At 35.3% G+C, this 24,517-nt stretch overlaps 1 protein-coding gene across 1 annotated transcript in view; it reads left to right on the top strand.

Annotated features, from left to right (window-relative positions):
- The window catches only part of LOC129266975 (uncharacterized), a 198,978-nt gene that overhangs the window by 154,570 nt on the left and 19,891 nt on the right, over positions 1–24,517 (top strand). Inside the window, exons 120-145 of the mRNA XM_064104168.1 lie at positions 208–360; positions 1,206–1,343; positions 1,840–1,938; positions 2,549–2,701; positions 3,574–3,714; positions 4,584–4,679; positions 5,103–5,255; positions 5,419–5,559; positions 6,056–6,154; positions 7,004–7,144; positions 7,701–7,841; positions 8,215–8,313; positions 8,685–8,837; positions 9,637–9,774; positions 10,995–11,093; positions 11,479–11,637; positions 12,615–12,752; positions 13,371–13,469; positions 14,129–14,299; positions 14,889–15,032; positions 15,748–15,846; positions 16,727–16,882; positions 18,088–18,120; positions 19,378–19,410; positions 22,910–23,053; positions 23,804–23,902. Coding sequence (XP_063960238.1) covers positions 208–360; positions 1,206–1,343; positions 1,840–1,938; positions 2,549–2,701; positions 3,574–3,714; positions 4,584–4,679; positions 5,103–5,255; positions 5,419–5,559; positions 6,056–6,154; positions 7,004–7,144; positions 7,701–7,841; positions 8,215–8,313; positions 8,685–8,837; positions 9,637–9,774; positions 10,995–11,093; positions 11,479–11,637; positions 12,615–12,752; positions 13,371–13,469; positions 14,129–14,299; positions 14,889–15,032; positions 15,748–15,846; positions 16,727–16,882; positions 18,088–18,120; positions 19,378–19,410; positions 22,910–23,053; positions 23,804–23,902 — 3,219 coding nt within the window. The remainder of the gene's footprint in view (positions 1–207; positions 361–1,205; positions 1,344–1,839; positions 1,939–2,548; positions 2,702–3,573; positions 3,715–4,583; positions 4,680–5,102; positions 5,256–5,418; positions 5,560–6,055; positions 6,155–7,003; positions 7,145–7,700; positions 7,842–8,214; positions 8,314–8,684; positions 8,838–9,636; positions 9,775–10,994; positions 11,094–11,478; positions 11,638–12,614; positions 12,753–13,370; positions 13,470–14,128; positions 14,300–14,888; positions 15,033–15,747; positions 15,847–16,726; positions 16,883–18,087; positions 18,121–19,377; positions 19,411–22,909; positions 23,054–23,803; positions 23,903–24,517) is intronic.

Below are 24,517 nucleotides of genomic sequence, written 5' to 3'. Positions count from 1 at the left end.
CAATGTGTTTAGTTTTCTAGTTGTTTTAATAAATATACCTTACAAATAAAACCGCATCAACAGGACATGTGTTGTCCAACAAAATTAATTGAAATAAAAAAGTATCACAATGTTAAAAAAGCGATGAGGTCTAGTACAATGTGTGGTACCAACAAAAAAGCAAAGGCTATTAAAGATGAAATACATCTTTTTTTTTTCTTCCTCCAGCTAATGGTTACATTTCAATCACACCTGACCCTGAGCTTCAACCGACACCAGGATCAGAGATTAGATACCTGTGTGCGGTTCAGGAAGGAGATCATTTTGTACAGCGCCCTCAATGGTTCCGCAATGGACAACTCATCCCTGCTCAATTCGGTGGTAAGAGGCTCCTGTGAATTGCAAACTGGGCCCTGTCTTACAAAGAGTTACGATTGATCCAATCAATCGTAACTATGGAAATCCATCAGTTTCATAATTTTTTCTACAGGAAATTTGCAAAATGTTCTTTGTAAACAAAGGAGAACACACCAAATCATCAAGAAATCAATGAATTTATGGATGTACATTCATATCTAGAAATTCTTTGAACAAGCAGGCATTTTATATGTTGACTTTGCTGGCATTCCATAGTTGCAATTGATGGGATCAATCGCAACTCTTTGTTAGACGGGCCCCTGGTATAATGACAGATCGATCATACATCTTTAGGAATCAAGTTTCTAGTGTACACCAAAACTTCTTCTTCACTGACTTATCAAGGCTTATTCTTTTCTATTCTTTTTGTTATTCTGGATTCACTCGGACAGGGTATGGGTTAGAACTGTCCGCTGACTACAGTTATAATGTATTTAGTCAACTTTGTCCAGTGTCTGTGAAACATTACTTCATCTCTGTATTAAAATCTTTGTTTAATTGAGTTGATGTCGTAATACAGTATATGTTTCTACCATATAAAATTCATAGCGTTAGAATGATCGAATAATAGAGGTTCAGTTACATTTTAATTCATAAATAAACACCACAAATTCAAAAATTAAACTGGAGCACATGTTCTTCAAGACCATGTTTCTTGATGCTTCTGCTTTTCTTATTGTCTCGGATATTGATCTTCACTGTTTTTGAATTTTTCATATATAATTCAAGTGAAAATTCTGAAAGAAAATAAGACGTAAGATATTTTGATTACAACTTTATCTTAATGTTATTTCCTGCTTTTTTAACAGATGTGAGCAATGTCTTTGTGAATGTGTTAAACAACATGAGTTCTGAGCTTGTGATAAGAAACCTTGGAGAGACCGATCTTGGTGTTTACTACTGCACCGGAGGACCTGATGTGAAATATACCAATGTCAACTATGCTGGTTAGTAGTATTATTTTGGGTATATTAGCTATACCATCCATTGAAGGGAGAAATCGGCCCTGTTTCCTAAAGACTTGTGACAATATTACAAATGCACAATGTCTGTAAAAGGCTTACCATTAGCTAATCAAGTAGAATAATGTCAGTAGCTTTAAACAGTTCTTGTAATATTGTGCAATTGCAATTAACATGTATTTGTGAAATGGGCCCTTGGCTTTGCAGGTGAATTCTTTCATCCAGCTAAACTTGGTAAACTGACAATGCGTTGTGCTGTTCCCATTACAGTCGAGAATCTATCTTGTTTATTATATATTTTTTGTGAAAAGGTAATGGTCTGGCAATATCAGAGGCTTATATTTTGGCTGCATGCGATCAAGAATCCAGCGAGTTTATTTAGATTTTTCTTTTCACATGATGTTCAGTTTTGGAGAATATGTCATGGCTTTTGGAATACTATAAAAAGGATTTGTTTCTTTGCACTTTTATCCATATGTAGAGATAGAATGCAATCCACCCTGTGAAAATGGAGGAACCTGTAACGATGGAGAATGTCAATGCCCTGAAGGTTTCAACGGACCTACGTGCTCAAGACAAGGTAACAGTTCCAGCATCAAATTTAAATTTCTTAGAATGGAGTAAATGAATTTAAGAACAACCCAAGTCCATCCACTTTATATGATACCGTAGTGTAGTAGGTTTCACGGTTCACCATGTATCGTTCTTGGGCAAGTATTGGTCCTGAAAAGGACTACCCAATCTTGACGTTTCGACAAGTGTGTTCTTGTCGTCCTCAGAAAAGAAAGATACATGGTGTACCGTGAAACGTACTACACTATTATTCTTCGCCATGGAAACCTTCAGAAGTTATATAATACCACTTAGTCAACATGTTAAGGTGTTTTGTTTGTGAAGCAAATGTTTGAAAAAATGCAAAGTAAGTGGACATCTGTGCACCAGACTAAATGATAATTAGCCTTAGACCAAATGATAATTAGCCCAGGTGAATATTAGACTGGACCAGATGGTGTTTGGACCAAGTGAAATTGGTCAAGATTGATAGTATAACAAGATAATTTTGCCATGGTGGTGCTAGGCATTCTGAGTATTAGACGATCTGCTAGAAGACCAAGTGATTACAAACCATAGCAAGATGTCCTTTCCATCACTTCTGATTACAAATTTTATTCTACCTTTGTACATTGCAGCTGAAGACTTCATTGTGATCACCGAACCTCAAGGTCAAATGTTAGAGGTTGGAGGCAATGCAACCTTCCTTTGTGAGGTTCCCGAAAGCAGTTCTTATGACCCGCCCCAATGGGTCGATTCAAGTGGTCAACCTGTTTCTCCATATGGACAAGGTATGTGAGATTGCGGATATCCCTAGTTTTTTAATAAATATATTTTTGCTCATCAGTATTTGGCCCAAAATTACATTCTAAAGACTGGGGAAACATTTTTTTAAGGCTTTACTTGATAGTGAAGGATGTTTTCATGTTAGGCCATATTATAGGAGGAAAAGAAATATCTTAAGTAAATTGTAATCGAAAAGAGACTCTACTTCTATACAGAAATAATTGTTGAACTTGCAAAAAATTCCATGCTCGATTAAAGAAAAAAACTAAACTTTATAGACACGACAAAAATTAATTGCTTGATGTACTTGTAAATAGGACACTAGTTTGTAAGTATGAAATAAAACATTTTTTTTCGCTAAGATCTTTCATAAATTGATGGAATTGATTTATTATCCCAGTTGGATACCAATATTGATAAGTACCCTCACCTGAAGATTTTTTCTTGCCCTTAAATTGACGCAAGGAAACTGTCTCAAAGTCATTGAGGAATTTTTATTATTATAATGAATCTACAATATGGTGTATGCTGTAAAGTTTAGGAATCTCCAAAATGATCACAAATGTGATAATAATAATAAATGATAATACAGGATATGTATAGCGCACAAGGCGCTCCTATATTACCCCCGGCTAAGCTAGTCTACCGATTCCGGTGCTCACAGCTTTTTGAGGAATTCCTGCCGGTACCCATCTACCTCACCTGGATTGAGTGCGTTACAATGTGGATAAATTTATTGCTGAAGGAAAAGAAGGATAAGAATAGCATGCAGATCACTTTCTTGTATCATGGAATCTGGAAATGTTCAAAGTAGTTCATTCATAAGGAATTCAACTGAGGATTTAAACATGTATGGAATAATTTCTTTACCTTTTAGGAAGCAATAATAGAGTCTATACAAAAGAGATCTCCTCCTACGCTACCCAGCTCACTTTTGAGTTCGCTCAGGCCGAGGACTCCAGCCAGTATGCTTGCAGGGTGGGGCCATTCACATACGGTTACAACATCACCTTTGAAGGTGAGATTAAAGTCCCTTTTATGTCTATTCTGAATTTTGCTATTCTCACTGTCCTTCAGTTTTTGTAGGCCAATATGCTAAGCTGTTATTCCCAAAATATTAAACATTTTCAATATATGCTATCCTTCATTGGTACATGTCTTTGTTTAGAATTCAGTGATAGTATTGTTGTGAAGCTAGCCAAATGATTTCTGCAATGTGCTTCATATAGTTTTCATCCTTTCTTTATTCTCAAATGTAGAGTGTTTAAGCTTATATTACTGACTAAAATGTAGTATACATATATAATTTCTATTCAAGGGGTATTTTAAAGAAAGTGTAGCAGAAAGGGCTTATTGACCCTTTGCAATTCATTGTTGCATTTAAACCCTAGGGCCAGTATTCTGAAATCAGGTTTAACTTAGACCATGGTCTAACTCTGTGCTAAAATTATGGGAAGCCAAACATGTCAAAATTATTATTAATTTGTATGTTTCTCATGTTTACTGTGCTCTTTCCTGATTCATCGATGGTGAAGGCAATTATCTATTTATACTTCGGACACAATTATGAATGATTTGAGAGCCAAATGAGCTGAAATATTATATCTCTACTGTTAGTGATTTATGTAATGATTGGCTATCCATACTTAAACCAAAACTAACCTGAGTTCAGAATACGGGCCTTCATATTTGAATCCTCATTGAGAGACTAATTGTAAGCCATGCTACATGTATATGAAAACTGAATATTATTACTTTGTTATTACTTACAACAGTTCATGTTGCATGAGGGTTTTGATTATAAGATGATTAGCAAAAGCCACAACTATTCTTTCCCAGGAAAATAAACAAGAAAGCAAAAAATATTATTCCCTTAATCTATTTCAGATCCTGATTGCAACCCTGAATGTCTCAATGGAGAGTGTATTGATAGGAGATGTGTGTGCCCTATAGGGTTAGTGGGTATGCAGTGTAATATCCCAGGTAAGAATTCACTTTATTTACATTCATTTGTATTCTTTCTTTCAAAAGTTGATTTTGTATTAAAATTCGTTATACCTCTTTAATATTTGCATTTTGTATTATCGAAATCCCTCACAGTTGTAAGCAAAAATAAATGTTCATCTTTCCTAGCCTCTTCTTAGATGTAGTTGAATTTTACTTTGAACCTTAAGTTCAGATCTGTAAACAAACCATGAACACACAGCCCTGTAACTAGAACTCGAAATATGCACGAAGAAATCAGATTACATTTAATGTGTATTAGAAGGTTAAACATGTATGTAACATAGTTTAACTGCTAATCTGTTGATACCTCTTACTAGATTCTTCTTTTCATCTGTTATAGATGGTTTTTCATGAACCAAGTTATATATTTATCTTGCTGATTTTGTCCACCGTTCTCAGACAATACTTTCATCTTGGTGAGTGAGCCACCCGGTCAGCTACCAGTCGTCGGTCAGGATCAGTCGTATCTCTGTGAGGTATCCCGAGAGAATCCATATGGTGTACCGGTCTGGAGAGACAGGGAGGGTAATGTCATCAATCCTGCTGGACAAGGTAAGATACTACGTTGATATTGATGAGTAACCCTCTGTGGAAGTGTTTTATAAGGCGCTTTGGCAATGGCTTAAAGTGTTAAAAGTCACTGAAACCCTTGCATATGATGAGCTACCAACCAGTACCAAAATAAGTAAATCATAATTCTGTTGTACTTTTCCAGGTGAAACAGCCCACATGTACACGGAGAACCTGTCACCCTATGCAACTCGTCTGCTCATCAGTGATCTGCGTCTGAATGATGCTGGAATGTATGTCTGCAACGTAGGACCTGTAGACAAACGATTTACAATTCTTGTTGATCGTAAGTAAACAAAAAATAAGGATGACTTTATCACTACAATCATTATAACGAATAATTTTATTGTGATTGAAATGTCAAACAAATTTTAAATGTAGCACAGTAAGGTCATGAAAAATTTTCTCCCATTTTATTTCAATTTATGAACCTCTCAAGCCATTGTAATTGAGAGAATTTGAGTCCAAGGCCTAGAATAACGACACTAGAATAACGACTAGACATTCAAGGCTACTTTCAAGGCAAATGACTAACTTTTGGAGACCACGGCCAAGGGCGCAAATGCCAGGGACTATAATTCAAGGGCATGGTCACATCATTGTCTTTGAGGCAAGGTTGGAATAGTGGAGCATAATGCTGCTTGGAAAACAGCAGTAAGGTGTACCTTACATAGCACAACATGCTTTCATTATGCTGAGTCTGTTATGCCATGGGATGAAATAAAGTGGAATGAAATATGATACATGTGCCATAACCCTTCTGTGTTTACAATTTTTTCCAGCCTTGTCTTGTGATCAACCTTGCCTGTATGGAGGACGCTGTGTGGAGGGAGTTTGTGAATGTTTACCAGGCTTCTCAGGAGAGCAATGTGAAACACCAAGTAAGTATATCACTCTCAATGCAAACATCTCACACTGTCTGTTCTTCAGATAAATGCAAAGCCCCAATCAATTTACACATATTCCGTTACAATGATAATAATAATATGTGATTTGTAATGCACCAAATCCACTTGGCAGAGTGCCCAAGGCACAGTGAAAGAAAGAAAGAAATGAAAAAAGAAAGAAAGAAACAAAGAAAAAAAGAGAAAAGTAAAGATATGATAGTAAAAGATTCTGGAACAATTAAGAGTAGGAAGCATTAAATAGACGAACTTAAAGTAACGTTTAAATGTGTCAATGGAATTGCATTCATGGATAACCAGAGGAAGATCATTCCAGAGAACAGGGCCAGCGTGAGCAAAAGCCTGAACCCCCATGTCTTAACGGATTTGGGAATAACTAGGGAACTAACTTGGATTAACGTAGGGACCTGACAGGAGTGTATTTGTTAATTAGATTAATATTGTACTGTGGAGCAGAGCCATTGATGATTTGCACTGAATCCCTGTCGATTAGGAGGATATCACTTTTATGAACTATGTGATAAAAAATATAACATACAACATGTTTCTCATTAAAAAAAGATGAAATATAGTTGATGTTAAAAAATGTTAAAATGTAATAAAGATATTTTCCAGCACGTTTACCCGAGATGTTATTTGTGTGAGTCGTCTTTTGATGCATACATTTTACACTCATAATTTTGGAAGATATTTTGCACAAAATATTGTCACATTGAATATGACATTGATTCAACATACTGAGTTAGTAATGATTATTCAACATCAGCCCACTGGACATAAAGAAGATTTTGTTGATTGTTTTATTCTTTCTCATTTTCGTTTCAGATTTTGTGATATCGATCGATCAGACTCAACCAGCTTTGCCCCAGACAGGTGACAGCGTAAGCTTCGTATGTGAAGTTGATCACACGGCACCCTACCAGAATCCAGTCTGGTATGACCCACATGGAAACATCATAGACCCAAGTATGTTTATTCTATGTATTATGGTGATCTCTTTTGGTATGGCCCTCAGCGAAATATCATAGACCCATCCATGCTCTTTTCTTGTATTGCCTTTATATGCAAAGTTGTTAATTGAAAATTGTCGACTATTTTTGTGTGTTTGTTAGGAAGAAGCTGACGCTGAAAAAATTGAAGCTAAGTGTTGCATTACGCTCTCTGAATAAATGCAAAGAAATCATAAGTAAAGATCATCCAGTGACCTTTGAATTCATGGTGGATGTGTCTGACTAAAAGTGACTCTAGAATTCTCAGTTGCTTGATAGCACATCACCACATTGATCATATCACACTCATTGGATATGTGTGCCACATATTAAATCATTGAGATTGAGCGTTAGATATCATGTGTGATAGGTGTATAAGCATGATTTTAGATTTAGGTTTATACTTATCCTTTTGTGAAACACGGGCAGGTAATAACATTCCTGACAGATAATCCAATATTACACATAATTTTCAACAATATCTCTTCCGAAGTATATTTTTCATCTAAATTTTCTTCTTTGATTATTGATAGGTGGTGATTCTCACTACACCATCATTGCTCTGGATCGTAAGGCAACCCGTCTTGTCATCAATGAACTGCAGGCTTCAGATGCTGGGCCATATGTCTGCAACGTTGGGCCCGTCACTACTGAATTCTCTGTTCAGGTTCAACGTAAGTTGAAAACTAAATTCTCTAAAAAAAAATATTATGTTAGTGTATACTCTGTATTTCACAATCAAGAACAATGTTTTGTATTAAAAAAAATACTTTTGCCTTCAATCAATGGCTTCTTAAGACTGTAGTAAGTGGCAGAATGACACTGATCGTGATACAATTGTGAACATGCCAATCTTCGTACTAAATGAGTAAAAACAAGTTATATAAAGATAGGAATATTACAAAATATTGAGCTAATGTGATAATGTAGTACAGATAGTGGAAAAAATAGTGATAGAATGTAAGCATGTCATGCTTATTTATCTCTCTGGAAGATGAGTATAACAACCAGTCACCATTAATCCTTCTTTTTTTGTACACCTTGTAGCTGCCCATTGCAGCCAGCCCTGTATCAATGGAGGCTCTTGTGTGCGGGGTATGTGCGAATGTACAGAGGAGTTCCATGGAAGCTTCTGTCAAGTAGGAGGTGAGATATTCTTCAAATTTAACAAATTTATCTGAATTATTCTGTGTTATTTTTCTGTTCTTAGATTCATACGTTACATCAACTTCTCTGCAAGTATGATTTCACAACAGGTTATGTGATCATCCATTATTCTGTCTATGTGGATACTGATTAAAGGGGACAGGATATTGAGCAAAGTTTCTGCTCAAAGCCTCACTTAAAGGGGCCTTACTCAGTAATTATTGTATCTTGATATTCCATTCTGGATTATTGTCATGACATTTTATCTGATATAAACAATGTAAATGTAGTAATTTCAATTTACAAAGAAGTGTCAACAGACAGCTGAATTATATATATATATATATATGTATAATTTCCTTTTACTCTAGTTAAGAGGCCGTTCTCCATTGAGATCCAAGGACCACCTAGGGAGAAACCAGAGATTGGTGATGATCTAACTTTGATATGTAGAGTGTCTGAGGAAGGACAGGGCATACCAACATGGCTGGGACCTGATAACCAACCTATCGCTGGAATACAAAGTAAGATATCCAGAGTTATGAATGTCTATGGCAATAGTACTAATTCTTAACGATTTGTAAAAACATTCAAAATGAAAAATGTCTTGTTTTTCCTTCAAATTTTTACCAGGGAAACCAGCAAGTTGCGTAGGTTTTTATAAGAATTCTATGAAACAAATATCACTTTCAAGAGTTCAATGTTGATATTGGTATTCAATATAAATATCTGAAGAGCAATCGCTGTTATGTTCGTCCTCAAATACATGTAATATCAGTGGTAAAAGAGTCAACCATGGTACTACACAACCATATGGAATATATTGCGACCTGATGAATATGTGAAAGACCATAGTGCAACAATTATAGAAATGTGTGTGACATGTATATCCTCCACAATGAAGACCTGTGGTGTAGCAGTTCTGACTACCACCTTGATATCAGAGGGCCATGTGTTTGAAGTACACCAAGGCATGAGCCTCCTTTAGCAAGGCGTCAATTGCCATTTTGCCTCTCTTCACCCAGTTTGTGAATGGTACAGGGAGAATGTAAAAGTCAATATAGTTGGCTTAATAATTAGGGCATCTTGACTTCTCATTACAGGAATACTCCTCAGGGAGTGGAGATTGTGCATACACTGTATGTGGGTAATCCAGTATCCATCAATGTAATGATATATCTGTAAAGCACCTAGATATCACACAAGCAATATACAGTATATATAAGCTGAATATTCTTATATTATTTCTTATATAATTCAAGAAACTACAGTATATCTTCAGCCATAACCATCCATTTGATTGACCTTTCTATCTCTGTGCAGCTGGCCAAAGAATCTTCTCTGATGTGGAGTCTAATACCGAGACAGCCTTGACCATCGTATCGGCGGAGTCCGGGGACGCTGGCCGTTACAGCTGTGTGGTCGGAATGAACAGGGCTGACTATTTGCTTTCTGTGTCAGGTATTGGTTAATACCATAGCCATGGTAGCAAAACCATCGATATAAGAAAACTGGTAGAGCTTGTTGTATGCTGTTGCAAACATAACCTTGAAGCTACAGAACAAGTACTCCTTGACAAAATTAATAGTACTGAATGGCAGTTAGACCAAACTTGACAAACTAGGATAAGACCTGGTAGGACGAGAACTAACAGAAAATAAATGAAGGAGATTTAAGCCAGTCTACAATTTACCCTTTAATGTTCCCTATTTTTAGGACCAGAGTGTATTGTCCCTTGTTCTAATGGAGGAAAATGGGTACAACATTACTGAAAATTAGACAAAATGGTAAATTAGTTCATTTGCGGTTAGACCAAATGGTTAGTTGACAAACTTGATGAACTAGGATAAGACCAGGATGGTGTGTCACAAAGATTTAAGTGTGACTTAAAATTACACTTAAATTCCCAATTGTGTGCAGTAAAGAAGACATCACTGCAGTGGTCAAATCATTCTAAGAGGGCGCACACTACTGCCTATTACTCAATACGATTGTGTGATACATGTCATGTGTGTCGGCATTTAACTCTTATGGGGTGTTGCAAGAAACTTGCGATCAGTTGCAAGGCTATTTTGGTCCCTAAATCAATCATAAGTCTTGCAGTTAATTGCAAAATAGTGAATGATTGCTGATCTGCTCCTTGAAACAAGAAGTTTAATCTAATTTGCTATAACTAATGTTGATCTATCAGTCGTAAAATTGCAACAGAATATTTGCAATTGATTGCAAATATTTTCTTGCAACACCCCCGAAGTCACACTTATATCTTTGTGAAACACCCCCCGGGGGGTTGAGACCTAACAGAAAGTAGACTTATTGGCCCGTATTCTGAACTCGGGTTTAAATTAAACCCTGGTTTAAAGTTGTGGTATAACTATGGAGAGCCAATTGGGCCACAAATCCCTAACAGTAAACATTATATTAATTAACTCATATGAAACCCGAATTTTTCGTAATTATCTGGGAATGATAATTGAAGTATTTTTCTTTGTTATGAAAGCAAAATGAAATAAAATAGTAAACATTAGAAATAAACAATATAAACAGATTTTTTTTATTTTTGGCTTCCCATAATTTTAGCACAGAGTTAGACCGTGGGCTAAGTTAAACCCAAGTTCAGAATTCGGGCCATTGGATGTAGACCCATCTACAATTTACCATTGAATGTTTTCTATTTTCAGGACCTGAATGTATTGTCCCCTGCTCTAATGGAGGAACATGCTTGGAGGGGAGATGCAACTGTTTGGAAGGTTTCGATGGTGTTTTCTGCCAGAATATCGGTGAGTTTCAACTTGTATACTAAAGGGAAGATAATGGGGAAAAGGGAGGTAATTGGGCACTTCCAATTACTTTCCATCTTATTTTAAATCCTTTTCATCATGAGTTGTGGTGTATCTCCAATGTAATATGCACATTATATAGATAAGTTGCAGAAATTTTTAAAAGCTATTAATATGGTTTCAACAAAAGAGTATCATGAAGAAGCCATTGATAAGATCCCAAAATATGAAGTTGTGTGTTCCTTTTTATGCCTTACTAGCATATAGAAATATAACATTTAGAATGGTTTCCAGTATTAGTTGAGTGGTATAACAGGTTCATGTGATATAAGAAAGATGTTGCTCATTGTATATGTCATAAGCTCTTATATATTTTTATTGATAGTTACAAATGACTACCAGCTTCGGATCCGCATCCAGCGTAATAACCAGTTCCTGGTTGGGATCAACACCAAGATCCTGTGTGAAATTCGGGGCAACACCAATGAGGTCAATCCACAGTGGATTGGTCCTGATGGAGAGGTCATAAGGTCGGTCGGAAGAGGTAAGCTAATGATGACGACCTTTGACATGTCCACCGGGACAACATTATCAAAATTTGCTTTCTCATCAAACTAGGCAATAAATAATGATTACTAAGAGTTCATGATATTGGGGAAAAAAAGAAGGGGATTTTATAGAAAAATTTTGTCATCCACGTTTTTGTTTGCCAAATTAATTCTACTTGTCCTATTTTTCAAAATCAAGGTATATTTCTATAATCAGGATATATTAGTCCATACAGATATAGCTGTAATATGAGTTTGGCAATACAGCAACTTGCAAAATGTTTGCATGTACTTCAGTATAATAAGGATTAATGCACTTGATTTCTTCAAATCAATTTCTAGACTCTTTTGCCCATATTCTGAAGTCAGGTTTAATTAAGACCATGGACTAACCTGTGCTAAAATTATTGGAAGCCACAAGTGTCAAAATTGGTATTAAGTTGTATGTTTCTTATGTTTACTGTGCTCTTTCCTGATTCATCGACAGTGAAGACAATCATCTTTTTATACTTCCTAGACAATTATGAATGATTTGAGAGCCAAATGAGCTGAAATATGATATCTCTACTGTTAGTGATTTATGTTACAATTGGCTATCCACACTTAAACCACAACTTTAAACCTGAGTTTAAGTTAAACCCGACTTCAGAATACGGGCCCTAGTGTCTACCCTTGGTAAATGATAGTTATTATAATTATTACTATCACTATTGTTATTATTATTTCACTGAAAAGGTTCATCTGATTGGTGTGAAGACATTAGAAAACGTTCTTTATTACACAATCACAAAAATTTACCTGTTCTTGGTAAGCTTTCGCTTGCTAGCCTGCAAGTTTGACAGACCTTCATTTCAGCTGGCCCTGTAATACTAAAGCAGCACGGTGAACGCTTACCAAAAACATGTAAATTTTTGTGATTGTGAAAGAAATACATTTTCTCATATTATTATTTTTCTCCCCCCTATTCCCACAGGAGGTAGTAAGCACATCAATACTCGCAGCACCAGGAAGTCTAACCGTCTTAGCATCAATGAGTTGCTGGTAGAAGATGCAGGAGAATACACCTGCAGAGTGGGTCCCCTGGAATCTTCCTTTGTCCTCATCCCCAGGAGTAAGTGTGGGAGAGGGTTTTCACAAGCATTTTGTTTGTGATATTCTCTGACAAATTTGCTCTAAGCCAATCTGATGCATAGATTTTAGTAGCTTATAACCCTTATCAGTGGAAATTAGGGACTTTCAATCTAATGAAATGCTGCCCAGGAGGTCCTTCATTGATTTTGCAGTAGTTTATAGTTAGTTTGCTGTAACCTTTTGGCGTTTCTTGCCTCCTTTGGTGTAGTATGAATAAACATAATCGCCTCCTTGATGTGGGAGCTAAAAAGCTGATTTAAAAGTGAATATGGGATGTCAGTTGTAGATCTCGACATGTACGTACATTTTGTAGCAGTGCAAGCAAGATAGTGAGAATAGCATACTGTATGTACATGTAGGTGTAAAGAATGTGTGTTTGGTATTCCGAAATTCGAAAATAGCATTGAGAACGGACATACATTACTGTTTGGTTCCAGCATTCTGTTTTACACTGAGGTAGTGTTGAAAAGCTTCAGTATGTCCAGATTCAATGCTATTTTCCCTTATAGGTATAAGTAAAGTTGAACACTAGCAATGTGTTTAGCCAGTATTGGAGTAATCTGTCTTTGATTTTTTTATTGCTTGTATAATTTAACAGGTGGAGAGTGTGAAGACATCTGTACCAATGGTGGAACGTGTGACAATGGAGCTTGTCTCTGCCCAATCGGATTCGCAGGAATGTCTTGTGAAATACCAGGTAAGGAACTACTACTTTCAGGATGAATTTCATTCCTTTTAATCTCTTGAAGAATATTTATGTATGAAATGGCGAGCTTTTGAAATCCACAGACCTTTCATGGACTAGGCAAGGTGATTCTTAACCTGAATTTACGAAGTTTATAAGGGAAACTGAAATGGGTTGGATACATTGCAGAATCGAAATACAAAAAAAATGTAAATACAAAATAAGTATGGATTGTGATGACAACCAATTGAATCAGTGATATCAGGAAAATTTATGTAGCTACATATGAATTAGCAATGGGATGATTGTATAACTCGTTTGTGACATTTTGTATATTAACTAATACTAAGAGAATTGAGCAACAGCTTTAACAATGGGGAAGGGGGTGTTTCACAAAGATTAAAGTATGACTTAGAGTCGCACTTAAATGCTGATGCTTACATAATCTGCAACTCACAATCTTATTGATCAATACGCACGTCCTCTCGGCATGCTCTGACCAATGCGGTCATTCCTTTATACCATACGCAACTAGGCATTTAATTTTGACTCTTAAGTCATACTTAAATCTTTATGAAACATCCCCCAGGTGTGACTAGCCCATTTGTCGCCACTGATCCTAGTGATAATGATGATGACTATGAAGATGTAACATTTATATCCTTTTTTAGTTGGACCAGAAGGAATTAGAGTGAACATCACCATCACCTCATCATTGGATCGCGATCCAAACATTGGTGAAGAGATCAACTTCCTGTGTCAGGTCAGCCCCAACCCACTCTACACCAACCCAAGATGGCATGGACCAAATGATGAAGTGTTCCCAGTTGTCAACACCTTAGGTAATATTTTAACACCTTTACACTTGTACTTCAACACTTAACCTAGACAAACACCTGTGGCACTCTGTAGACAATGTAAATGTAGGTTATATTTGTATAATTGCATACATGTACTTTAACACCGAACTAACACTGATCCCTTTTACTTTAATGGTATTTTCCGAATACTATGGATAATTTTTTTACATTTTACACTCACTGGTACATGTACACTAATTGTTAATTCACACAAATTCTTTTGTTGGTAATGTTACCAAAACTTTAGGTGAGATAAATAAATGTTCACACGTGTCTTTTCACAATGAACAAAACCTCTGACACTCTGCGCATGCTACCATCACTGTAGGTAGGATTTAGATCTTCACAGATGTACTTTAAAACCGAACATATGGAAGCCCTTTCAACACTCTATGGGCATGTGGCCAGCACGGATTAAAGATGGAGAAAGGTCATAAGAACATTATATTCTTAGGGTGATTGGTTCTTAACTTGCTACCCTAGGCAATACTCATTATTATTATGTTTCCCATTAGTACATGTGACCATATACCAATACTGTAATATGAACATTTTTGTGCATTACTTGTAGATCCTTCACGGCCTCCCATTCATGCTGTGCAGCTGACGCCCTTGATGACCCAGCTAACTGTTAGTAGTGTCTCTGAAGAGATGGTTGGAATGTATGCTTGTACGGCTGGACCATTGACGAGCCTCTATCCTCTCAACATACCACGTAAGATATTTATGAAATGAAACTTATCTCTGAAGCCTGCTTAGGGGAAACAAAAAGGTAATTAGCAGGTCTGTATACCCAAGGAGCAAAACCATCATTTTGGGTGAAATTGTCATTGAAAGAGGTAACAGTAGTTTTGTATTTCATAATTCTATGATCCAAGAGCATCCTGGGAAACTTTTTTCATTTTCTTGCTATGTCAGGAAGCTATTTTAAAATCCTTGCACTGCAAATATGTAAAGTAGTCCAGCCTAAGGAAGTTTAGCAGAGGCCCACAGATAATTCAAAACCCATGTACTTTCTAGATGCAGTGATGGTAAACTTCTCTTACTCTGTGAATAATACGGAGAGATTCATACTGTCTCAATTTGAATTACTCATTTATAGCATAAAACATAAACGATTTCCCTCTTGTGCATCTGTAATCCATGTGGATACTGCAAGGGTCCCAGCTGATATTTTACCAAATGTTTTCTTTTCATAGCTGTAGGTGTTAATTAATTCAGATATGGTGAAATTTTGACAAAGTCCCCTTTATGTGTACCATTTACTTTAAGCATCAAAACTCAAAATCAATTCCCTTATTGCAATCTATAGGAAGTGGAGCTATAACAACAATTTCCCAAGCATGATGCACTTGATGGCGCTACTTATTGTTTACATTGATATCTTGAAATTCTGACAAAGTTCCTTGATATGACCCCTATGTCTTTAGCATCAACCTGCGAGCAGCCATGTCAGAACAGAGGTGACTGCATAAGGAGTCAGTGTGTGTGCAAGCAAGGTTTTGAAGGAGAGTTCTGTGAAATAGAAGGTAAGATTTCTCTTTCTTTCTAAATATCTTCTTTCAATTTGGAATTTGCAGCATCTCCATAGCTCTATTGTAATGTAGTGATTGTATAAATCACTACATACATATAGTCTAGACATCATAATGTAAATACCCCCTTCTCAGAACCATCCCTTTTATGTCCTTACCCTATTCTAAGAACCCTAATTCATTGATTTAATCCAAGCCAATAAACCCTTCTTGTTAATAGTTTCAAACAACCCCTAATCAGAGAACAAAGAACTGCCTTCCCCTTTCCAATAATTAAACCCCCTTTTGTCCTATATCCAAACCCTTGGATTTTAATTTGTGTTGAAGCTTGATTATATCTAAGGTGTACACCCAAGGGTTGAGGTTAGATAAGTTGAGATTATCACAGAGTTAAGATCTACATCTACATTGCGATAATCTTGAGAACTCTTCATGTGATACTGCTGGAAGTTGATTATTAATAAAATTTATATTGTACATGTACATGGAACGTTCCTGTGTTCTCACCGATGCTCCTAACTAGATATGAACGATCCCATTACAACATGGTGGAGAACCCGGGCATTGATCCCGGTACCTCTGTTATTCTAGTTGTTACAATTCTCTTCATTTTTATTTTAAACTCAAAATTCAAACATAAAACTATATGTATGTAGTGATTTATACAATCACTACATTACACTATACCTTGCCTTTCCTATTTATACATTTTCGCCACTTACGATTGCTAAGTCTTTCATTATTGTTAATATGTTTGTTATTTCCACTATCATGTAAAAAGAAGAATGTTAATTCTTTTGAATTGCATTAACAACAGGTGCAAGCTGGAATTAAAGTAAAAAAAAATCTGTATTTTTCTTTATTTTGTCACTAGTTGAAGTGTTCTACAACATCTCAATAACACCCGACCAGGAACTAACGCCCTCTGTTGGTGATAGTGTCAGTTTCTTGTGCGAAAGCGAAGGTCCAGATGCACCACTCCCTGTCTGGTATGATCCCAGTGGTAACCGCATTGCGCCCAGTAGGGCAGGTAAGTAACCATACCAGTAGTAATGTGAATAGACTAGGCCCTAAGATAGCGCCTTGTGGAACCAACACATTTCCCATTATCATGTAAATGCTGTTATATTGATTTGCAGAAATAACTGTTACCATTTGGGTATTTATACTGATGAATCATTCGTGTTAGTGTGTGTGGAGCTTTGTTTGTGTGTTTGTTGAAGAATGCACTTTAACAAATCATTTACAATGAATTTCCAAGTAAAATGCCTAAGTTGGGATTTTTGCTTAAAATTGAATCTTAATATCATATAAGTATAGGTGTATTGATCTGAATGCTTTGTATTTCAGTCCATGAAGTCATTCAAATTTTCTGAATATTATTGCATGAAATCCGATTATCATAGACTTTGATTAAGAAAACAAGAATTACAGCAATTTCCTATGATAGCTTTTACAAATGTTATTGCCTCATAAAGTTGATCTTTGCAAAAGTCATATATGTTATGAAATGTGTCCATCCACCCACTATCATTAAAACAACAAAATTGGTATCCTCTGCACCATAGCATTGCCTCCATGAAGCACATCCAACCCATTGCAAAACCAGTAAAGTTTAATATGTGATACCATGCTCGTATGAAATGCTAATTGCTACACTCTTTTAACTATCTTTTAAGCATTCCCACAGTCACACAAGGAAGTAATGACTCGGAAGCTAAATTGCGCTATAAAAAAGTTTTTTCTTTCGCTCTCAGTTGGCTTTGTATGAAGTAAAAGAATGTATTATTTCTCATTTTACTCTGTCGCGTATGAAGAGCTATCAGGTTTGTCTTTTGTTCACAATTTACAATTGCTTTCTTAATCATGTTGCGTCTTTGTATGGTTTATTTTATTCCTAGTATTCGAGTTGCATTGGAAATTTCATTTTTGTTTGTTTTCACCCTTTTTCCTATAATTATGATTATTTATTATGTTGTAATTTATTCAAAATATTTCATTTGCTTTTGTATTTTCTGTTTTTACCCCCAAACCTATGATTTAATACATGTTTTTACGTTCATTTTCCTGTTTCATCTGTTGGGTTTTTGGCTTGGTTTATTTGCTGCCCTTCCATCACCTGATTTCCCTCCCTCTGGGAAATGTTCATCACCATCACCACCTCCATCACCACCCTCATTGACCTTTGACCTTAATGTGTGTCACCTGACTTGTGTCACCTGACTATTTTGGTAGACAATGAGTTTGCATACTCCATCAGCTCATCAGGTAAAGTTCACATTCACACCCCCCCAAAAAAAAAGAAGAAGAGATAATTCGATTATTAGTGGGACACAGTAGACAAAGTGGGTGTTGACTAAATTTTGGCAATTAACTTATTTATGTCGACACAAAGAAATATACTCTGCATGTATATATGGAAGTGCCGTACGTGATCGCAACTCACGATTCCTACCCCAATGTTTCTCTAATGCAAGCTTGAGTAGTCGAGATGAGAGAAGTCAAACTTTGCTGTGATGAATGCAGCTTTATTTGTCAGGTTTATATAGGTCTTTAAGAATGTGAGATTAACATTTGGTCTTCTTAATAATTTATCTGTTCCAAAATGTTAAATTGTTAGATTGGGCGGAATTAAATTTACAGTTGGTAGTCCTCAGTTAAATCTTCTTCTGTATTGTCTAATATGCACATGTGATTAGCTGAAATGACCCCACCCCCCAAGACCATTTTAGGGCCCCTTTGAATGAGAGCTTGCATTGCCTTTAATATGAATGCTGCATTACAAGAGGACACAAAGCTGTAAGCTAAAAAATATGTCTCACAGTTTGTAAGATGGGTTGTTATTGATTACAAATTCACTGTACTACATGTATGTGTTGTATTGGATTTATTTCCAATTTGTTTCTCATCATTCTGTACTCTTCATAGGAACATTTACGTTTATAGTCCATTATTTTCCTTTCATTTACATATTTCTATACACCAAATTCAAGCAATGCTGTCATCTTCATTTCTTCCCCCCCAAAAAAAGAAAGTGATTCTCAAGTGGTAGAACTTTGAATTCAGGAATATTTCCATATAAATCATGCAAATTTATTTCGTGATAAACCTCCCAGATTTCAAAATTGCTTGCATTTATATTTAATGTAATTATGAATGTGCTTAAAGTATTCGCCAGGCCAGCACACTTGTCAGTTAAATTATTAAATTCATCATTTCCATTTATAAATCCCTTTGAACTCTTGGTTTATGCTACAGTCACATCTATGAAACCTCAAGTTCGACTGATCATATGCCATTCAAAACAATGTATTAGCTTTAATCGGTCTAGAGTTGATTTCGTTAGAGTTCCTGAAGCATTACGGAACATTTGTGTTTTTCTTCATCCATATTTATTCGTGCCTCCATAACCCCCTTCTGTGATAAAAATCCCAAACCAATCCTTGAAAATCATTCACCCTTTGCTAACCTCATTTTCTTTACATCCCTCATCTTGGTTTCTCCCCTTGCGTTCACACTGACTAGACGATGTGTTTACGGAAACGATAGAGTCATCAGGTAAACCCCTTCCCTTTTCATTCAAGCAAGATGTGTTTATGCTCACTCTCTTAATGTCATTGCAATATTGTACACTATTGATGTCTGAAAAGAATAATGTTTTAAAACATCTCAAGAATTATAATTTCTTATTTCAAGCTTTTATAAAATTCATGAAAAACCTATTGAATCTAAGTTATAAATAATGATTGACTTGTATGACTTCACGTAATGGGGCCCATTTTATAAAGAGTTACAGACATGGTAACTTTGCCATTAATATGGCAACTACCATGTTAACAAGGGAAAGCAGCCAATAAATATCAAGGTTTCCATGGAAGTTACAATAATGTCAAATTTACATTATTTAGTTGTAAGTCTTTATGAAACGGGCCCCAGGTCAGGCAAAATTTATTTTATATTTGTTTGACATTTGCTGTTCTTATTTAGTTGTGAATTCTCTATGTAATCATTTCTTGTACCTAAATATTTCATGCAAAATAAATGATAAAAATGAAATATGAAATTCTAAAATATTTCATCCATGGAGAAGAAAGATATTTATGAAGAATAGTATATTCCTTTTGAGATATTGTGTACAATTTTGTTGACTTTGGAAATTGAAGCACTGGCGCTGAATACCACTAAAACCCACTCTATAACCCTTATTAACATACTAACACAGAAAATTTATATAAGGATTGCAACAATTTGTGGAATACCAATGCTTTTTGGCAGCTATTTCTGTCAAGTATTTTAATGTGATGCTAGAATGAGTTTAAAATATTTAGACATACACTGCCAAAAAGTATTGAAAATCCTGTCATTCTTGAAAGTAGTTGCAATGCTAATGTATATATGTCATACTTTCTTGTGTATCTGCATTTAAATTATACATGTACATCTTTGTGTTGTTTTAAACATATTGATATTTTTTTTTACTTTCTTGCTTTCTTTTTTGTCTTGTATACAATTTTTATATTCTTTATTTGTAATTTTGAGCTTCCCGCTCATTTTGTGTTTGATAAGCATGTGCCTCTGTGCTCACTGCATACATGTTTTGTTTTTCAGTTATTGGAAGTTTACATGTTTTTACGTTTTGTTGTTTTCATGCTACTTTGTTAATTTCACATGTAAATCTATCTTTGTCATTTAATATGTCTCATTATATTCTTGTATGTTTATTTTGTTGTTTTATTTGTACCTTTTCTACCTTCTTTACTGTATTTGATTTTACTCTGTATTACAACAAATACAGAGTATTGCCCAGAAGAATATGATTTCCTGGAAAAACCAAAGTAAATGCATCAATATAAAATGTATTGTACATGCACCTTAAAAATATGTTATGAAAATAAGTTTCAACAAATTAACATTTGACGTTATATGATATTTTAAATTGTTGTACTAAAAAAAAAACCAAGTGAGGAAAACAAGATCACTCGGATTGGTTTATTCAATATTTACTCTAGTTTGATGTAAGTTTTAAAATATGGGTAATTTTGCACATGCAATGTACAATATCAATAAGGCCCTATCCCATGGAAAAAAGTGAAGCTATCCAAGACATACAATGTAACATTGATTTGAATAGACGAATAACTAGTTAATATTGCAGTCGTTGGGATGTAACATAAAGCTAAATACCTCAGTCACATTTGCTCTACGTTGGCCGTACGGCGAGTTGAAAACAGCCGTTTATTGGTGGTTTTAGGGCTGTTTTGGGGAAAACGCGACTGTAGCATTAGCGATTGATCGGGAGTGGGATTTTTGTGACTGATTATACACAATAATCAATGCTTTAAATGAACCCAATGTTCAATTGCTAAAGTTAATGTTACGGGGCCCAGGAATTATTATTATATTCATCTTTTCACTACTTGTATTTTACTTTTTTTTTCTAAGTGAAATTAATATGTTCATTTTGTAGCATATACTGTATAAATCTTGTCACTTCTCACAGAGGTCTAGGTTTATCGGTTTAACAATCAGTGTTTCCTCAATTCTATGACCATCCTCTTTCCTAATATACATGTACCTAATACTTTAATGCAGCTATTAATGCTCTCTTTACATTTCATGTATAATATTGACTTTAATTTGACTAATAATGATTTAACTAGTCATGGACAAGCGTTGAGTGGTAATCTTGGGTAAAGGGGACCAGGCATGCATGTGAACAATTTATAAATGTAAAAGGAAAACAATGTATAAATGTAAAAGGAACTAGACCTTTTGTATGGTTCAGAAACATGGACAATCAAGAAGTCCGTAAAAGATAGACTAGATGGCACATATTCTCTACTTTTAATGAGGTTACAAAATATTAGTTGGAAAGATTACAAAAGGAAAGATGAAATTTTTGGAGATCTTCCACCTATCTTTAACATGTAATTAAATGTAGTATGGGATTTGCTGGTCACTGTTTCGATAGTGAGAAGGAAGATATTTCTGCCTCCCTCATAAAACCAGAGGATGGTGACCTATAAATTTATGGATTGCATATGTAGGGATACAAATAATTTGTTACATGATTTACCAACTCTCATGTCAAATCACAAGGCTTTGCGTACCATTGTTGATTCATTCTCAGATGGGTCCGATTTGTAGTGTAGTAGTAAAAAAGAAAGGAATAGCCCTGCCCACAAGTATTCATTGTTTGATAATTATAATCTTACATATCTCTTTATTTTATACAAAGTTATATTTACTTCCCTGATTTATAGTAAATTGAAAATAAGTATTGGGATTCTTGCTAAAAATGCTGTCAGATTTCATGACTTTTATATCTGAAATCCTTTTAATTTTCATAATTTTGTTTCTGCTACATCTTTGCTGGGCTTCGATGCTTGCTGGCATGTGAAAGTATGTTATCTCTTCATGCACATTTGGTACCCTATACCCTTGGTTAGCCACCATTTGCAAAGTCCATGGCACGCTGTCTTTTCATTGCTGAAATTGACGACCTCAAACTGAGGCGAAATGAAGAAAGCCGATGATCTTGTTGAAATGGTTGCATTTGTTGATCTTGTTTTGGAGTAGATGTATTTTCTTGTAATTTTAGTTTGAATAATCAGCTCCATATGCATTTATTTTTTTTGGTATCTATTTTTCTTGGTGTCAGTAAGATTTTTTATGAGATGTACCTGAGATATTTTAGAGGAAGCAAATGGAAAAAAAATATTTGCACAGTGAATTCTTTTTGAAAGAATTTGATTTTTTTTTATTGCCAGACCTTTGTATTTTCATTCTGAAATCCAATGACGGCTGCCCGTGTTTGATAAGATTGGCCAATGATATCATATTGTATACTTCAAATTCAATCTCCATTTTTTTTTCTTAACTGAATTCATATCGAAAGTAGGATGAACTTTATATCATTGAGCATTTATCCAGATCACTAACATATTAAATTCTTTTCCCTTAGAGTGTTTACGCCCCTGTTTATAGCGTATCATGCATGTATTGCTCAATCTATTTTCAGGTTTTATCATTGATATATTTTCTTGGTTTGTTGTAGATGTGGACTTAGGTAATCAATTGGTACAGGTCATTTCACGTACCCAAACTCGGCTGGTGCTCAATGACTTGGTGGAGTCTGATTCTGGTATCTACACGTGTGCTGCGGAACCTAAGAGAGACACAGTGGTTGTCAACATCTTTAGTAAGTTTGTTATTCACAATTGATCATGTACAGAGAAAGTTGCTTCTAGTAATAATGATCATATACTGCTTTAATATGTAGTAGTGCTCAATATGTCGAAAGAAAGTCTCTAAACTACATTACAGAATTGTTATTACCCCAGTTAGCGGACTCTGCCTTGCCCGTACATGGAGCATACACTTTCTACACTCCCTGGGGAGTATTCAAAGTCTATTACTGGGCATCCTACATTCACATTGGCTTTCAAATTCGACCGGGCACCGATTTGATACCTTGGTGTTGAGTAGTAAAGTGTGGAGTGATGCCTTGTAAGAGTAATTACTTGTATATGGGATACTTAATATTATTTCGATTCTTTGATCTTCAATCATACTAATGATTAGGATTTATGAATATGTTCAATATATGTATTCAGCATATATATTGGTGTTATACATACACAATGTTTAGATATATTGATAAATATTCTTGTCTTTTTGAAGATATACACTTCACACATTATTTTCTGGAACCAGGTAATCTTGGGAATTACAGATTGTTGTAGTCATTTGGGTTATGTTTTCCACATTGCCATTTATCCCATCAGATCATTTTATTTTTAAGCAATATGAAGCTGTTTGTCTTTCTGCTCATTATATTAAAGTGAAGGATTTCAATACATATTGATAGTTATTATTAATCTTTTCCAGATAAAATACTTGAACATGGACCATATTTGATATTAATTTGTATGTTCTCTGTTTATTTTAGTTCCTCGCTGCCTTCCCGAGTGTGAGAATGGAGGCAGTTGCGAGAATGGAATCTGTGAATGTACAGAGTCTTTCACTGGACCTCGCTGCCAATACTCATGTGAGTTTTTCATTTAATCTTTCTTGTTGGACTCTCAGATATCCCTGCTGGAATGAAGTGTGTTTACAGCATGTTCACAATATGTTCACAGTGTGTTCACAATATCTTCACAGTGTATGTATAGTGTGTTCACAATATGTTCACAGTGTGTTCATAGCGTGTTCACAATATAATCACAGTGTGTTTACAGTGTGTTCACAATATCTTCACAGTGTGTTTACAATGTGTTCACAATATCTTCACAGTGTGTTTATAGTGTGTTCACAATATAATCAGTGTGTTTACAGCGTGTTCGCTATATGTTCACAGTGTGTTTATATTGTGTTCACAGTGTGTTTGCACTATGTTCACAGTGTGTTTATAGTGTGTTCACAATATGTTCACAGCGTGTTCATAATATGTTCACAGTGTGTTTACAATATGTTCACACTGTGTTCACAATATGTTCACAGCGTGTTCGTAATATGTTCTCAGTGTGCTTAAAATATGTTCAGTGTGTTTATAATGTGTTCACAATATGATCACAGTGTGTTTACAACATGTTCACATAGAGGCCTTTGTAAACGTTGTGATTCACATTGTCAAAATCGTCAAATTTAAGTGTGTCATACTGTG

This window comes from Lytechinus pictus, chromosome 8 (assembly GCF_037042905.1).
Source record: "Lytechinus pictus isolate F3 Inbred chromosome 8, Lp3.0, whole genome shotgun sequence".
NCBI lineage: Eukaryota > Metazoa > Echinodermata > Echinoidea > Temnopleuroida > Toxopneustidae > Lytechinus > Lytechinus pictus.
This window is presented reverse-complemented; position numbering and strand designations above follow the sequence as displayed.